This window comes from Mya arenaria, chromosome 12, assembly GCF_026914265.1.
Source record: "Mya arenaria isolate MELC-2E11 chromosome 12, ASM2691426v1".
Lineage (NCBI taxonomy): Eukaryota > Metazoa > Mollusca > Bivalvia > Myida > Myidae > Mya > Mya arenaria.
In genome coordinates this window covers 15676937-15695386 of record NC_069133.1, presented here as the reverse complement: position 1 = coordinate 15695386, position 18450 = coordinate 15676937, and the positions used below count along the sequence as shown (strand labels likewise).

Sequence of the window (18450 nt, the reverse complement as noted above, 5' to 3'; positions counted from 1 at the left end):
TCACTAAATTTGGTCAGATAGCTGGGACTCAATGAATACTTGTTACATTGTAGGTGACCGACAACATCAGTCAGAATACTCTACTGGAGTACATCCTTATCAACAGTGTGTACGAGTCTCTTATCCAGATACTTGGCAGTCCCCTACTGAGGCAGCCCCTCGGGGTTGACGCCATTCTTGTACTCACATTGCTTGTACAGTACAGGAAATATGAGGTATGAGTATTTTCATAATTATGGCATTGGTTTAGATAAAAATGGTGTTATAGTTTTGTTATTTTTACTTTTTGTAATCTTAACCTGATATGCTCGTTGGATTACAAAAGTATAAACATACGTATGATATATAATAAGAAAAATTGTGTTGTCTTTTTCATAGATTAATGCGTTTAAATTTAAATTGTAAATTGGATGCTTTCTGACTGAAGTGCTTGCATAAGTACTAGGGATAAAACACTGAACGAGTATTGTCAGTAATTGATTGTTTACAACAGGGGTAGCAAATAAATGAGTCCATAATCTTGAAATCTATTTTAGCCATGTTTTCTTTTAAAGGGAAGCAGTAAATGTGTCAGCATTTTATTATGAATTGATTTAATTTTGATCAGTCAAAACGGCTTGTCCGTTTATTTCTGATGATTGATTTAAACTTTTTTTCAATCCCTGTTATATACAGCTGTGAACAGTGAGTAATTAAACACCATTGACAAATTTTGCTGTGGTGTAAATTTTGCAGACATTCAATTTTATCCTGACAGTATAATATATATTTTATTCAAATGTTTTTGTTTCAGTCTGCCAATCCCTACATAGTGAAGCTGTCAATTTTGGACGATGAGCTGGCTCTTACTGTAAGTTTCTTCTAATAACCCTAATTTTGTGTACTGTATTGATGATCAAATAATGGAATTTTGTAAAAACAATATTGATTTTTCTCTTCATGTCACGTTCTTCTTAGAAAGTGAATACTATTTAAAGTGAACATTCTGAAATCACTTTGAATATGTATTTGAAGTGAACAAGACAGTTTTAAGATTCTTGAATCACTTAGAATGTGTATTTGAAGTGAACAAGACAATTAAGACAGTTTTAAGATTCTTGAATCACTTAGAATGTGTATTTGAAGTGAACAAGATGATTAAGACAGTTTTAAGATTCTTGAATCACTTAGAATGTGTATTTGAAATAGACAAGACAATTTAGACAGTTTTAAGATTCTTGAATCACTTAGAATGTGTATTTGAAGTCAACAAGACAATTAAGACAGTTTTAGGATTATGGAATCACTTAGAATGAGTATTTGAAGCTTACAAGAAGACTTTTTTTAATAAGATATTTTTAAGATTCTGGAATCACTTAGAATGTGTATTTGAAATAGACAAGACAATTTAGACAGTTTTAAGATTCTTGAATCACTTAGAATGTGTATTTGAAGTGAACAAGACAATTTAGACAGTTTTAAGATTCTTGAATCACTTAGAATGTGTATTTGAAATAGACAAGACAATTTAGACAGTTTTAAGATTCTTGAATCACTTAGAATGTGTATTTGAAGTGAACAAGACAATTTAGACAGTTTTAAGATTCTTGAATCACTTAGAATGTGTATTTGAAGTGAACAAGACAATTTAGACAGTTTTAAGATTCTTGAATCACTTAGAATGTGTATTTGAAGTGAACAAGACAATTAAGACAGTTTTAGGATTATGGAATCACTTAGAATGAGTATTTGAAGCTTACAAGAACACTTTTTTAATAAGATATTTTTAAGATTCTTGAATCACTTAGAATGTGTATTTGAAGTGAACAAGACAATTAAGACAGTTTTAGGATTATGGAATCACTTAGAATGTGTATCTGAAGCTTACAAGAACACTTTTTTAATAAGATATTTTTAAGATTCTTGAATCACTTAGAATGTGTATTTGAAATAGACAAGACAATTTAGACAGTTTTAAGATTCTTGAATCACTTAGAATGTGTATTTGAAGTAAACAAGAACACCTAAGATTGTTGTAAGATTTTTTGATCAATTTTGTAATGGTTGCTTCATTTCAGGGTTATGCTGAAGTTGTATCAATAGCTCTGTCAGACTTCAACAGGTTCGTTCTTCTCATATTTATACCATACATGTATGTATTAATAGAGAAGAATCCCTCAGCAATCAATTTTAATTATTTAGGAAAATCATATATTACCGTAAAATATCTTTGGTTGTTGGTATTCATTTGATCAATAACATCATTATGTTTATAGAAAAGAGCATTCAGAGTGATATATTGATTTTTATGCCCCCCGAAGGTTGGCAAATTAAAATTGCACCGTCCGTCCTTCTGTCTGTCTGTGTGTCCGGCTCAATAACTCGTGTCCGGGCTATAACTTTCCCTTGTATAGACAGATTTTAAAATAACTTGCCACATGTGTTCGGCATACCAAGACGACGTGTTGCGTGCAAGAACCGTGTCCCTACCCCTTAAGTCAAGGTCACACTTAGGTGTTTATTCACAATGCAATGCTGTATATAAGGACGTAGAGTATAGGTTGTCGTGTCTGGGCTGTAACTTTCCCTTGTATGGACAGATTTTAAAATAACTTGCCACATATGTTCGGGATACCAAGATGACGTGTCGCGTGCAGGACCCGTGCTACTACCTCTTAGGTCAAGGTCACACTTAGTGTTTATTCACAATGGAATGCTGCATATAAGGACATACAGTATAGGTTGTCGTGTCCGGACTGTAACTTTCCCTTGTATGGACAGATTTTAAAATAACTTGCCACATGTGTTCGGCATACCAAGACGATGTGTCGCGTGCAAGACCCGTGTCCCTACTTCTAAGGTCAAGGTCACACTTAAGTGTTTATTCACAATGGAGTGCTGCATATAAGGACATAGAGTATAGGTTGTCGTGTCCGGGCTGTAACTTTCCCTTGTATGGACAGATTTTAAAATAACTTGCCACATGTGTTTGACATACCAAGACGACATGTCACGTGCATTAATCGTGTCCCTACCTCTAAGGTCAAGGTCACACTTAGGTGTTTATTCCCAATTGAGTGCTGCATATAAGGACATACAGTATAGGTTGTCGTGTCCGGGCTGTAACTTTCCCTGCAAATAACGACATAGGGTATAGGTTGTCGTGTCAGGGCTGTAATTTTCCCTTGTATGGACAGATAATAAAATAACTTGCCACATGTGTTCGACATACCAAGACGACGTGTCACGTGCAAGACCCATGTCCCTACCTCTAAGGTGAAAGATACACTTAGTGTTTATTTACAATGGAATGCTGAATATAAGGACATAAGAATGTAGGTTGTCAAGTATGGGTGGTATTTTTTTATGTTCAGAGGCAATTTAAAGTAACTTGCCATATGTATTTGTTTGATCTTTAACTTTTCATGTACTGACCTTGTTCATAGGTCAATGTCACATTCGGGGGCATTCGTCACATACTGTGACAGCTCTTGTTTTTTATTTCATGAAGAAGAAAAACATGGACCCATCTGAAACTCCTTTTTTTAAATTTCCTCACATTAAACCAAAGTTATAAGTGTACAAAGATGTTATTCTCTGAAATGTGCATAGCCTGATCTCCCTAAAATGTGTCCTTGCAGAGACTACAAAACAAAAGGCCCCGATCAACAGTCTGGCTGGTTCTCCACGCTGGCAAACATGGTGAGTAACCAGTCTATTTTAGGGTGATATAGAATTAGTTGTTTATTAAAACAGTCCCCATAGTGTTCTGATTATTTATCTAACTATAAGAAAGTTCCTTCCAAGGTTTTACAATTATTTCAGCTTATGTGCCTTTTCAGAGCATTGCTCTCGCATTGGAATTGGTGTGGAACTCTTCAAATATGACACTACTATTTATGTTAGCGCTTCTTGGTAATTTGCTTGCTTGAAGTTTGAACTGCTGCATTCATACAGCATAAACACGCCTAGGCGAATGTATATCTTTGCATATTATAAGTAACGGGGAAAGTAGGTGACCAATATGGGATATAAAGGGCGCAGGAAACCATATCAGTTGACGTGACCCAATATGGGATATATCGGGCAAAGGAAACCATATCGGACGAGGTGACCCAATATGGGATATATGAGGCAAAGGAAAACATATCGGTTAATGTGATGGTCACTAGGTTTCAAATGGTTATGTATATTGTATAGAGCCTTTTTCCACTATTTTTTATGTTATTGTGAGAACTTTTTATAGATCCAGTGGAAGTCAGAAGGTGTCGTGCCCTGATCGTAACAGGGAGGCAGGCACGTCTCTAGCAGGCGCCAGAAATACCATTCATCATACTTTGAACCAATGGATCTGCAATTTTTTTGAAAATTTAGCATTATGAAGATTTTATTATATCTTTAAATTTTTATTAATTGTCAATGATATAATATTATCATTTATTTCAAATGATTTTTTTTGTCTTATGGTGATGCATCATATGTTTTTAATTACAAATATTTAAAGGGGATGTAATTGAAGAAATCTGGGATTTATATTTGCGCTGCTTTCCCTTGTTTTGTGATCAAGAAAAGTAACTATGATACTTACAATAAGTATTTTATGATAGTTGTCTCCCTTGACCTGGGTTTAAATTTTACAAAACAAAGTATAAGAATATTCATATGTGATATTTTGTATATATATGCTTTTCAGGTTGGTAACATGTTTGTTGGTGAAGAAAAAGAAATGGAGGCTGTCAAGTAAGTGTTGTCAAGCTTTAAAGGATGTCATTCACAGTTTTATGTAGTCGACAATGTTTTTAAACTTTGTTGACATTTTGATTTTTAAACCTATTTTTTTTTAACAAAACTGCAAGTGCCAGAAGTGGTAGATACGCAGTTGAACAGAATATTGTAAATTTAAACATTTAAACCTAATGTATCTCAATTTTCAATAGCGTAACTAACACTTTTTGGCAAGTGAAAGCTTTTTTCACATTTAACAAGAGAGCTCAAATTTTGTTATTGAAAAACAAACATTTTGTCTCCCTTTGTTTTTGTTTGGATGTATGGCCCTTTAAAACTTGAACAAGTCCCTTTAAGCAGTGGTCAAACTTAGCTCTAGCCCCTATTTCTCGAAACTAAGTCCCTTATAACAGGATTAAGCTAAGCTCTCTGTTTTTGTTTTCAATAATTTGAAATAACTGTGTCTTATTTCTTCAAGAGTTTTTGTACTCTACATCGGAACTATCTTTATGGTAATCACAATAAACCATTTTTATTTGTCAAAATCCAATTTCAGTATGTATTTTGGTTGAATGAAATAAGCAACTTAAGTCTGTTAAGCTTGAGAAGTTTCGAGAAAATGTGGCCTGGTCTACAATCCTGACACTGGAGCTTATTCTAAATTTGGATTTGAAAATCTTGTCACTTTTTTTGTTAAGCAATCATTGGCTTATGAGTTTTATATTCTGATAGTAAGTCTTAAGATTATTTTAGTTTTCCAATCTACTTACTTAAGATTATTTTAGTTTTCCAATCTACTAGTTGATATAAAAATGGCTTTGTATCTGACTAAAACAACCCAATTGATTGTGTAGTTATTCTGGTAAACAATTTCAAAGATGATTTACTTTGGAATAAGTTTTTAGTATAAAATAACTTTATTTATAGGGCTAATGACTCGTTGCTTCTGGCGCTGTATGAGGCCCTACATCTCAACAGAAACTTCATAACAGCTCTCACTCATGTAAGTGTTTGACATTTTGTTGCAGTTTGTCTTCTGGTGTTATCAAATAGCCATTGAGCAGTTTGTCATCGTTAATATAATATCATCTGTTTTTCAAAGAAAAAATGTGGTGCTTTTGTGATAGCCTTGGTTTGTGTGGTGGCGTCTGCATTGTGCAAAAGCTTTATCTTGGTAATAAATCAAATACAGTTATTATATTATATATTATAATTTTATATATAAACATTTAAATGAAACTTGGTGTACATGTTGCCAGAGACAATATCCAGATATATAGCAAGGCCCATAACATTGACTCTGATAACTAATAAAATAATTTCCTTAGTTTGACTGAAAAACCAAGAACAGAAAACAATGCCGTTAGCTCTGCAGCACTCTTGCTTTTCTATGGGACTTTATTTAATATTTATAGAAGTAAAATATTCTATGCACTTTAATACATTTTCTATGCACTTTAATATTAACAACACTATATATGAAGTTGATTTCAAAGAAAAACATGAAAGTAACACCTACAATGTATACTGTATATTTTTAGGCACACACTCCTTCCATTCCATCGACCCCGCCAAGCTCCCCGACCCCAAACTCTTCACCAGCTGGAGACCACCCGGGTATGATATTTTCATGGTCAAAAATTATGTTGCTTTCTACATGTAGTAGCAGAAGACAAAATTAGCACAAGCCCAAGAGCCCAAGGGCCATGAATGATTAGGAGCAGTCTCAAGTCTGAGTTTAGACTCAATATTCAAAATTGCAAATCTCCTTTTTTTATAACTTTGCCTTTAGAGAAGCATTGATGGTGAACTTTGCTGAATTATATTACTATTTGATTGCTTTACTATTATTCAGATATATTTTGAAAAATTTGTTCCTTTAAGAAATGCTTTTCTGTGTCTGAGTCCAGAGACTCAAGGCTCAGACTTGAGACTGTTTGCAATCATGGCCCCTGTACTGGTAAAATGTTTTTGCTCGATTCGGGATTATTATATAGAACAGCTTGTTGACAAAATTCAATGCAACCATTATTAGCTGACTCTGAGATGGAACTTAAATTTAATCTTTCAAACTTCTCAAATACCTCCAAGTGTCAGTGGTGCAGTGCTATAGTTGTCCACCTCTCACCAAAGATGTTGTGGCTTCAAGCCCAATAAGAGGCATTTTTTCTTTCCTTCTCAAAAAGGACACTAGTACTGGGCCATTATTCAATATTGACCTTATCCTTAGTCATGCCTCATTGATTTCATTCAGCCTATTGGTCTGCTAAATATACAGGCCAATCAAAACACTTAGTTTGAAGGTCAATTTAAGTTGCTTATTGAATACTGCCCCAGCTGGTTTCTTCCCAGGATAAGCCTCAAGTGGAAATCATATCTGCTATATATGTCATATTAGATATGGTTTTATGAACAAGTATTGTTAATTTCATTGTTTTTCACACACAAAAAATGTATTAAAATAAAAATTGATTAACCATTTTTCCATGTACACTCTAAAAAGTAAATTTTCCTCTGAAATATGCAGCCAATATGATAATACATTTAAGACCTATATGCCCATGTTTTTGTAGTTAACACCCAGGAGGCTGCCCCACCGCCCAGCACAGAGCCGGTCCACCAGACAACCAACCTTCTAGTTACCTTCCTGGAGTACACCTCCATAGTGATTCAAGATACCAAAGGTGGGTGTAATCAAGACAATTTGAGAGATTAAAAGAAGCCTGAATCAAGCCCGGGCTCATATTCACTGATGTCTAGAATCTGATTTTAAGACTCAGAGCTTCGACCACTTATTTTAAAAATGGCACAGTGACATTCTATGTGTTATACTGAATGTAGCTTTGACTTCTAGCAGTAGTTGTGGTTTCTGTAATAGCCATGATGTCGTCAGCGCCGTTGTGCATTAAAACTTTAGCCTTGGGCGTCACTCTCAAAATCTAGAATGAAGATATTGAAATGAAACTTGGTACATAATTTATGTTTCCAGAGACAATAATTATATACATGTGTAGCAAGGAACATTATTTTGTCTTTTATAACAGTAATGTCCCTTTTTTACTGTAAAATAGCAGACAAGTGTTGGCGTTCTGTCAGTGGCCATCTTTTTCACTACTAACAATTTGAAATCAACTCACCTTGAAAATGTACGCACAAGTTCATGTCTATTGCTTTCTTTTTTATCCATGCCATTTCACTGTTGTATATGATGTTTATTTCATACAGAAGAGGCACGTTACAACAATGCGAGGCTGTGTCTGATCATCATGACATGTATCGCAGAGGATCAATACGCCAACTCACTCATGCACGACATCAACATGAACTTCCGTGTACCCTTACAAAGACTGGTAAGAGGGATTCCTAACTCCACATAAAGATTGAAAATAAGAGAGTTTGGCAGCTGTTTCAATATAAATCTTAGTCAATGTTAGTCGTAAATAGAATTTTTCTTAGAGCAATAGTTTTATAAGTATATAAAAGGACAAGTTGGCTGCATATTTTTCGTGAATTGAACTTTAGTCAACATTGAAAAGGAACATGAAGTTGAGGAACTATAAAAATTGCTGTACTGCCGTTTGTGATGTTTATACAGTTTTGATTATTGATGTTAAGACTGACATTCTTTATTGAAATGGTCCCCTGTTCTCAAGTAAAGTGTAGATTCATTAACTTTGTGTTTAAGTCCAAAAGATTTTAAATTTCAAGTACGCCTTCCTATTTCTGTTTTTTTTAATGAATTGAAAATGTATAAATTTAAAACTGAAGTTTTTCTTGTCTTCTCCTGTCTATGTGCTAAGATAAAATGTATAACTTGTGTGTGGTATATTTCAGCCTATGCGACACAGGAAGGTGAAGTTTGAAGCCTCCCCTCCGTCACGGCCCCTGGCTGGTGCTGTTCTAGGTGAGATATTCAGCTACCTTTTGCCCTTTTTTGGCAATTGTATAAATAATCATAAAGATTTTTAAGCTTATTTGATGAAATTGAAGAGTATTAGAAGTTAATAACCGTTAAAGTGGCATTTGACTTTGTTGGAAATGCTTACATTTTGATTGTGTTTTGGAGACTCAACATGCAGGCTCTGGATGGACGGATGATGATAATGATAATATTATCCACAGTTTGGCCTTTCAACAATAAGTAATTATATTTTCAGATCTGATGGTAGAATTTATTATGAGTCACATGATGAAATCAATGCCTCTAGAATTATATACGTAAGTCAGATATACAGTGGAAACTCACTAAACCGGATCTCCACAAAACCGGAATCCTCGGGATATCGGACTTTTTTCCCGATTTCCCCCTTATATTTTCAATGTAAAATAATCTCTACAAAACCGGAACCTCGGAATTCCGGATACCGGACAAAAAATAGAGACAATTTGTTCGTTATCAACGTAATTTTACTTCACAAACCGGATGTATATTTGTCCAAACATGTCAAATTGTTTTTGTGTATTAGCAATTAGCGAATCGCGTGTCACTTCGTTTTGACAGCCGGTGGGTCGTTAAATATTGCACCTGTGATGTTGTGTTAACTCGACAATCGATTATGATGATTGTGCTATGGATTGACTGCCGCGCGATAATCAAACGATAATCAAACTTGTGAAAAGAAAATTGATTGCAACATTAATTTGTTTGTTGCTAAAAATAAAGAACTAAAAAGGCTTATTAAGTGATCATTTTGGAGGGTTGTTTTATCTAAAGACTTCTAAGATTGAATCAAATTAGAGCGGTGCGTTAATTAAACTATCAAACATACTTAACAAGCATTAAATCAACTTCCCTTAAAAGGATAACTCATTTATATTTTGAGTAAACTCACTCCGTACATTATATCCTCACTAAACCGGAATCCTCACTAAACCGGAAATTTTGCCCAGTCCGGACCTTATCCAGTTTAGTGAGTTTCCACTGTACTGGTTTAGATCAGAAAAAAAATTGTAGATTCAGATTGTAGATATCTATTCATCCTTACATTGTCATCAAGGTCTCAGATTAACGTTAAATTGTAAAAAATAAAAACTTGACAAACTTATTTCTCATATGAAGTAACTTTGAAGTAAATTAAATTGTATATTGATATATTAAGAAATATGTCCTGAAAGAATCATATTCATTCACAACATTTTATAAAATCCAAGTACATGTATGCTACTTTTGCTCTCATTACAGAAAGTGTTTAGGTATATGCCATAGGATATTGTGTTACCAGAAGCGATGCCGCGTGAGACTACAGTATCCATGGAAAAACCTCTGGACAGGTAACCCATCGTCATGTCATTCATTTTAGTTTCTATCTCAATTATTGCTCAAGATTTATGGAACAAGTTTTTATAACCTTATATTCAGGGCTTCTAAAAACTGACAATTTGCCGGTCTGGACCTATTTTGACCATGCCTGACCGATTTCAGTAACAGAAATAGTAAAAGAATTGGTCTGAAATTTGATCATTTTTATATTTTCGGTCCAAATCTGTGAAGTTAGTATTCTTTGTAATACACACTCCTGGTGTGTCTTTAACACATCCCAAAAAACCCCAATGAAAATGACAAGATCACCATCAGATTAATTGTGGTGCTGGTTTAACGCACCCCGACCAATGAGGGTTCAAACATTTAGAAGCCCTGATTGTATTAATCACTCTTTTTGGCATGCGAGAGTGTGGACTTGTGTTGTTGGGAAAACCAGAGTACCAAGAGGAAACCCATATGTCTGGCTTGATGGATAGACCCCAAATTGCACAAGCCCATACTCAGAATTTAACCCAAGGGCGTCTTAATGAGAAGCAAGTGCACTAGCCACAGCACTATCTGGATAACCTAATGACTTATTAGTTTACCGTAATTTGTATTGAAATATTGATATTTTAATTGAATTTGTTCAGACAAAATGTTTTAACTTGTTTATACAAATAAAAAATGTAGTTTGTGAAAGTTTTAATGGTTTTGTTGATGGAATATGGTATACTGTATATTGTATAATAACACTATGTCTTGCCATTTTAACCTGAGTTTATCAATTACAATTTCAGCTCTTATTAATCTTCTGAAGTTCATCCTGTCACATGAAAACCACCTCGTCAAGAAATCCAACATCTTCCATCTCTGTTCTAAGGTAGGTTGTCAATAGAGTTATCACCTTACAAATTTGAGTTTGTTTTTTTGATGATAATTTTTAAAAAATGGGACAAGTTTGAGGTTAAAATCCACAGTGAACTCCTGTTTCTCAGACCGGTACAAGGCGGTAACCCCAACATTTATTTATAAAGATTGTTTTATTCATGTGTAGTCTGTCTGTGTCTGTTGTTTTGTGTCTTTCATTGAATGTTTGTTAGGCATTAACCTTGTGCGTCGAAACAGGGTATTTGTTTGGGCTAATGGGCTTGTCCCTGTAGTGTTCATTGACTTATTACAGATGTTATGAAATAAATGGTTTATATTAATGCATACATTTCATTAGACAAGATAAGTGCCTGTACAATTACAAATTTTGTGAATTAAACCATTGACATGTGTTGGCCAATGCGTGATTGGACAGAATGACCTTTATGTCCTGATATAATGATCTTATCATACAAACTTCCTACAAGCTTAAATGTAAAAATGTTATGCCCCCAATAGGAGAAATATAGAAGTAATGTCGTTCCATCAGTTTGTTTGTTCATGTGTCTGTCAGTTACTATTGTTTCTTAGCTGTAACTTAATCAAATTTATTTGAATTTCAATCAAACTTCACAGAAAAGTACAACAGCTTGGAAAAGTGTGTCCTGCATAACAATAATGCTCTAATTAAAGGTCATGGTCACACTAATATGATTATGCGCAACTCTCAAACAAGAATAAACCGGGAGCATTATTCACGTTCATGTGACAGCTCTTGTTTCGTGAACAACCAGTTCACAAAACAGTCCTGTAGGTTCCCTAATTGCTTTCATATATTTGTTACCATTTCAGATAGTGAACATATTCAACCTGTTTATCACGTACGGCGACACATTCCTGCCCAACCCCAACAGCTACGACGAACTGTACTACGAGCTGATCCGCATGCACCAAGTCTTTGATAACCTCTACTCCATGGGTAAGGTGTTGAATCTGGAAACATGATGCTTGGGGGCTTGAATGGTGTGGGTGTCCACCCCTAACCCAGAAGGCTGAGGGTTCAAAAAGGACATCAATACTGGTTTCTACCCAGAAAATGGACTTGAGATCTTTAAGCTGCCTTCACAATCAAGCTAAAATAAATTAGTACAAGTTAAACATGATGCTTTCATTATTACAGTTGCTTGAGTAATTTTCTCTTTTAAGAAGATTTGTAATGAATTTCAAATTCTAGTCATTATACTTCTATAGGGTTAAAACCATTCTGATTTCTGTTTGTTTGTAATGATTTCAAAGTAATTTAGTTGTAGTTTGAATAAGAACATAGATAATTCTGATTCATGAAAATCTCACATCAGATTAGCAATGCTATGGGAAGTCCAGCGCACAGATATAAAGATTTCCTATATTACAGCTCTGCGCTACACGACAAGTGAGGGAGAACACAAGGAGTCGGCAGCCAGACTTATAAACCACCTAGTCAATATCAGGTAACAAAGGCATTGTGCAGAACAGTAATAAAACGTAATTTACATTACATGGTTTATTTGTGAATCAACCATAGTTGCAATTGCTCTGAAGAATTGATATGACCTTGATTATGCTAAATCGGATTAAGACTCACCTCAATACATACTGATAAATTAAAGGTGCATGCCCTAATAGACGCACCAAAGGTCTTTTTGTGAGTCTTATTTCCAACTATGCAACATGAAAAGGGTTCCTTTGATTCTAAACTCCAAAAAGAAATGCAATTTGTTCAGATGACAGCCATTTATTCAGCACCATTAAAAAATTACAGTACTGTGTTAAACAAAAAGATATATTGTCTGTGTGCCTTTTTCGCCCAGGTTATCACATGACTAGGAAATATCTCCATTTGTTAAACAATTAATAATATTTATATCAGGGTGATTTGGTGTCATGTCAATTGGTCACTAAGCCCACAGTATATGCGAAGTACCATTATTCTTTTCTTCAAATGAATCTTGTTTTTTATACCACCGTCTTTGTTTAAAAAAAGTTTTTTTGTTTCATATTACTTTTAATAAAATTCAATGATAGAAATTTATAAGACTGTGTGATTGACTATTAAACTAGTTTGTATTTATATATACACATCATATGAACATGTAATGGTATATTTCAGAGCAATAGTGAACCACTTCACTCCCAAGGTGGACAGCTGGGCGGCCAACAACCACCTATCCTCGCTCACTGAGGAGCAGGTCAGTAAATATGATAAATATTTATGAAATGATTCATTAATATACAGTCGAACCCTGTTGAATCTGAATCGCTTGGCTCAAATTCCTTGTTGGCTCAAACTGATTGTAAAGGACCGATTTCTTTGTACTGAAAGTAAGCATTCCTGCTCGGCTGAAATTTTCTGAGACTCGAGGTATTTTTGCTGGGAGTTCAAGCCAAAAGGGTTCGACTGTATTTGGTTGTTTAACAATACAAGGATTGGAGTTCCGATACATTGGAATTAAACCATGAGGGAATTTTATTAGACAAAAATTTTTTGGTAAGACAACTATGATTTATTTAGTGCAAAAAAGGTGAGTTTTTCTTAAGTAGCAGTTTTAATTATATAAATACAAGAGTAACATACATGATCATGTTAACCGTTGACTCTTGTTCCTAGGTTCTGGAGGTGGTGAAGGCTAGTTACGACACCCTGACCTTGAAACTCCAAGATAGCCTTGACCAGTACGAGAGGTACGCCGAGAAACCACGGGAGGCACCCTTCTTCACTCAGCTGGTATGTCAGTAGCCTCAAATATTCACCAGTATGTCAGTAGCCTCATATATTCACCAGTATGTTAGTAGCCTCAGATATTCACCAGTATGTTAGTAGCCTCAGATATTCACCAGTATGTCAGTAGCCTCAGATATTCACCAGTATGTCAGTAGCCTCAGATATTCACCAGTATGTCAGTAGCCTCAGATATTCACCAGTATGTCAGTAGCCTCATATATTCACCAGTATGTTAGTAGCCTCAGATATTCACCAGTATGTCAGTAGCCTCAGATATTCACCAGTATGTCAGTAGCCTCATATATTCACCAGTATGTCAGTAGCTTAAATTCCCCCCTAAAATTATTAGCTCAACAAAAGCTTCACATTTTTTTGTTGGTTGTCTGTCTTTCTTTAACAGAATGACCTAGATCTTGACATTTTAAGGATGTCTGTTTTTCGAAGAAAAACAATAATGTATTGTCATAGACGACTTTGTGCAGTGATCATTATTGGTAGCAACATTGCATATGTTGCATAAAATTTCTCACGTTCAAAAAATCAAAAACATACTGCAAGTTGCATACTTAAAATCTGTTAGTGAGTATCTTAAAATAATTTCTACCAATATAAGTTGTGCATTCATGTATAAATATAATTCTTGATTGTTACAGGTTCGTTCGATACTCCTGACAGTGCGGAAATCTGTGGCAGATATCAATATTGACCAGCACATGATTCTACAGGAAGTCTCCACAATGCCGCCAACTCCCTGAAGGAGTGGACACACCCCGAAGCATAAAGGCCAAAGGAAGATAACTCTTCCTGAAGATATGGAGATTCCGGGTGGCATGTCTTCTTAGTATTGCTGCAGTATTTCAATCAAATGTGGTGTAAATGTTAGATTTTATAGAATACAATGTATATACAACAGGATTCTGTTTATTTATTGGGTTGAATATTTATTTTTTAAAGGCATCCAGAATTACTCATAAGTTTTGAAAATTTATATTTGTTTCACACTTTTTCTAAAGCCACTTACGGAGTCAAAAGGCCAAAAAAGCTGTCATACATGTAGGTTATTAGCATAATGATTTTTCTACTAACTGCTGTTTGCTAACGGAACTTTCAATCAGTTAAACAAAGCTGGTTCAAATTGCAATTTAGCACTGATGACTAGGTCATGAAATACCCTCCTCTCCACCCTCCCCTCCACCCCCCAGAAGAATTCTCACATTCAACATTACAAACAGGTGTTTAAATTTGTGATTGAAGTAAGCATGTTGCTTTGGCATTAGCATTTCTGTCTATTGTGTGATGTCAATTATATGAGTGACAATCCCAAATGCCGTAAGAGCTCAGTCAAGCGGTTCAAATTTACCAGTTTTGTCACATGGTACCTAGGCCTATTTCATTCAAACATATATCCCCCGGGGGGAAGGCACTTTTAAATTATGGCACCCCCTACAGAAACAAATTTACCCTTTTGGGGTCCAAATAAGCAAAAAACGACACCCACCCATATACTATTAAAATCATTGCCTTCCCCCGGGGGATTATATGTTTTACTGGAATAGCCCTCACTTACTGGGGGTCTTTTGATTATTGAAATGCCTATTTCATTTCAAACAGAAGTATAATTATAGACCATTGTACTTGTGTTTGTTCTGTAGATATATTATAATATGTATATTTATGTCACTATTTTACAAACTTGTATAAAATGTCTCTGTTTTGTCATAAAACTTTAACCAATCTTTTAACTTTAGTTAGCATTTTGTAAAGGGAGAATCATTCATTTAGGTGCAGTTAATTTTAAGCAGTTAATGCAAAATGAAGGTTATTCAGGCAGAACAGAAAAGTTTGTGTCCAGTTTCCTCACCTAGCAAGATGTAATTTTTTAATTGGCTTCAGACATATTGTTTGGAAAGACTTGTAAAGTATTGTTTTATATCAGGTGTGTTATGTTTATCCAGACCAAAGGCACTGGTTTTACAGGGACAAGACACCAGATGATACCATTGCAAGAAAAAAAGAAAAATTGTCAAAAACTTCAAAACAAAATGATATCGTTGTGTACAATGCATGAAATCTTTCTTTCTAATGTATCACATCAATGATGACACATATATCTTCTGCAGATTTTGCATATTGTTCCATTTTCAAAATTTACTGGGTTTGTACGAAATATTCTTTTTATCAAGTAAAATTATGTATTATCCGCCTCATTCTAGTTCGTAATGTCATTTGTAGGCTTGTTTTAAGGAAATACTGTATTTGTTGATTTTAGGATCATCTGGTGTCTAGTCCCTAGCAAGTGTGATAATGATATTCAAATAATACTTTAAAAAAAAAACCTACAAGGGCAGTGAAATTAGAAACAAACACTAAACTAGTTTTGCCTAATTTGTTATATATATATATGTAAAATGTAATCTAAAATTTCAAAACATTTTCTTTGAAATTCTTGAGTTAACATGGAATTCTCATACAATTTTGTGCGATAAATTGGTGCGTATTTAGATGCTCATTATTTTCATTATAAAGACATTTTTTCTGTTGAAATGAATTGAATTGAATTTATTTTCAGTCATAGTGGAGACCGTGCAGTTTTAGTCTGATATACCGAATGAAGGAATTTAGTAGAACGTAACCTAAAAACTGCACCTTACTGTCCTATATCACTTTGCTTTTAATGTTAATTTACCAGCATTTGGAATGATAGCTATTTTGAAAAGAAGTTTTAAAACTTGATTCAATTACAATTAAAGCTAGCAACATACATGTAGCATTGTTTAGGTCAACACTTTAGCGCTGGGTCTATGCCAGATTTGCATAGATGACAAATGTCTTTTCGAAACCACTTAACAAACTAATGTTGCTTGGTTACTTATGGCACTGACCAACTCAACTAATGTTATTGTAAATAACTGCCTCCAAGCCCCAATTACATCATAAAAACAAAGTATAATAATCTGACCAGTGCAGCTTTGTTATTTTTACTTGTTCATGTATGATATACATGTACTTTCCTTTTTCGATCACACTATTATTATGTCTCCCCCTCTCTGGGGGAGACATATTGTTTTTGCCCTGTCCGTCAGTCCGGTAGTCCGTCAGTCCGTCCGTACGTCACACTTCGTTTCCGATCGATAACTGGAAAACCGCATGACCTAGGATCACCAAACTTGGTAGGGAGGTTGGTCATGAGGTGTAGAAGATCCCTATTGTTTTTGGGGTCACTAGGTCAAAGGTCAAGTCGCGGCGACCCCCAATGTAAAAAACATTTCCGCTCAATATCTTGACAATGGTTTGACCTAGGTTCACCAAACTTGGTTGGGAGGTTGGTCATGAGGTGTAGAAGATCCCTATTGTTTTTGGGGTCACTAGGTCAAAGGTCAAGGTCGCGGCGACCCCCAATGTAAAAAACATTTCCGCTCAATATCTTGAGAATGGTTTGACCTAGGTTCACCAAACTTGGTAGGGAGGTTGGTCGTGAGGTGTAGAGGATCCCTATTGTTTTTGGGGTCACTAGGTCAAAGGTCAAGGTCGCGGCGACCCCCAATGTAAAAAACATTTCCGCTCAATATCTTGAGAATGGTTTGACCTAGGTTCACCAAACTTGGTAGGGAGATTGGTCGTGAGGTGTAGAGGATCCCTATTGTTTTTGGGGTCACTAGGTCAAAGGTCAAGGTCGCGGCGACCCCCAATATAAAAAACATTTCTGCTCAAAATCTTGAGAACGGTTTGACCTAGGTTCACCAAACTTGGTAGGGAGGTTGGTCATGAGGTGTAGAAGATCCCTATTGTTTTTGGGGTCACTAGGTCAAAGGTCAAGGTCGCGGCGACCCCCAATGTAAAAAACATTTCCGCTCAATATCTTGAGAATGGTTTGACCTAGGTTCACCAAACTTGGTAGGGAGGTTGATCATGAGGTTTAGAAAACTCCTATATTTTGGGGGGTCACAAGGTCAAAGGTCAACGTCGCTGTGACCTTTAATGTAAAAAAATATTTCCGTGCAATATCAGGAGAATGCTTTGATCTAGGTTCACCAAACTTTGAAGTGAGGTTGGTCATGATGTCTAGTTGATTTTGCAATCAGTTGGTCAAAGGTCAAGGTCACTGACCTTGAGGTGAAGAACTGGTTTCTGCTCAATAACTCAAGAACGTTTACACCCAGGAACTTCATACTTGGTATGCCAGTTAGTCATGACTAGTTGATGGCCCCTATTGATTTTGGGATCCATCATTGATTATTTCTCACCTACGACCACACAATGGGGGAGACATGCGCTTTTTCAAAAAAGCAATCTCTAGTTCGCAATAAAATATAAAACCTGTTTAACAATAAATGTATCATAGGCATAGCTATTCATTTTTGAACTTAATGAGAAAATGCATGCTATTAACATTTGGCAGCAGGAATGACAACTAATCCCACATTATGTTTGTCTTGCATTTAATGCCTTTTGTTTTACATAAACTTGGTTAAAAGGCGAAAAGTAACAAAGGCAAACATTTTTTTGTGTAAAGAATTAATAACATAATTTATTATTTTGGGAAATGCAAATCATGTGGCATTATATTTTGTACAAGGTGATACAGTCTTCAAATGTTGTGTCACTTTCTTTCAACATGATTTTTGTTTAGCCTACGGAAAGCCCCACCCTAGCAGGACATAATATATGGACATACACGTACTTATCAGGCAATTATCTGCATGGTGTTTCATAGTTGTATTTAGCCCCACCCTAGCAGACAAATATGGACATACATGTACTTATCAGGCATTTATCTGCATGGTGTTCCACAGTTGTATTTATTGTTTTGTTTTATTTGAGGTTTTGTGCAATATGTACTAGATGAATACTGAATAAAACCCACAAGTCATAA

The 18450-nt window shown here is 35.2% G+C and overlaps 1 protein-coding gene and 1 non-coding gene across 2 annotated transcripts in view; one reads left to right on the top strand and one right to left on the bottom strand.

Annotated features, from left to right (window-relative positions):
- Positions 1–18450, top strand: part of LOC128211878 (armadillo-like helical domain-containing protein 3) — a 24901-nt gene extending 6451 nt beyond the window's left edge. Inside the window, exons 8-25 of the mRNA XM_052916988.1 lie at positions 54–215; positions 794–850; positions 2058–2101; positions 3621–3681; positions 4673–4719; positions 5632–5707; positions 6246–6321; positions 7278–7388; positions 7930–8054; positions 8539–8608; positions 8862–8922; positions 9887–9975; positions 10747–10829; positions 11669–11795; positions 12231–12306; positions 12966–13044; positions 13464–13580; positions 14231–18450. Coding sequence (XP_052772948.1) covers positions 54–215; positions 794–850; positions 2058–2101; positions 3621–3681; positions 4673–4719; positions 5632–5707; positions 6246–6321; positions 7278–7388; positions 7930–8054; positions 8539–8608; positions 8862–8922; positions 9887–9975; positions 10747–10829; positions 11669–11795; positions 12231–12306; positions 12966–13044; positions 13464–13580; positions 14231–14332 — 1563 coding nt within the window. The 3' untranslated portion in view covers positions 14333–18450. The remainder of the gene's footprint in view (positions 1–53; positions 216–793; positions 851–2057; positions 2102–3620; positions 3682–4672; positions 4720–5631; positions 5708–6245; positions 6322–7277; positions 7389–7929; positions 8055–8538; positions 8609–8861; positions 8923–9886; positions 9976–10746; positions 10830–11668; positions 11796–12230; positions 12307–12965; positions 13045–13463; positions 13581–14230) is intronic.
- LOC128212664 (small nucleolar RNA U13) lies at positions 4236–4330 on the bottom strand. Its single transcript, XR_008257570.1, has one exon. It is a non-coding gene; the product is annotated as a small nucleolar RNA U13 (small nucleolar RNA).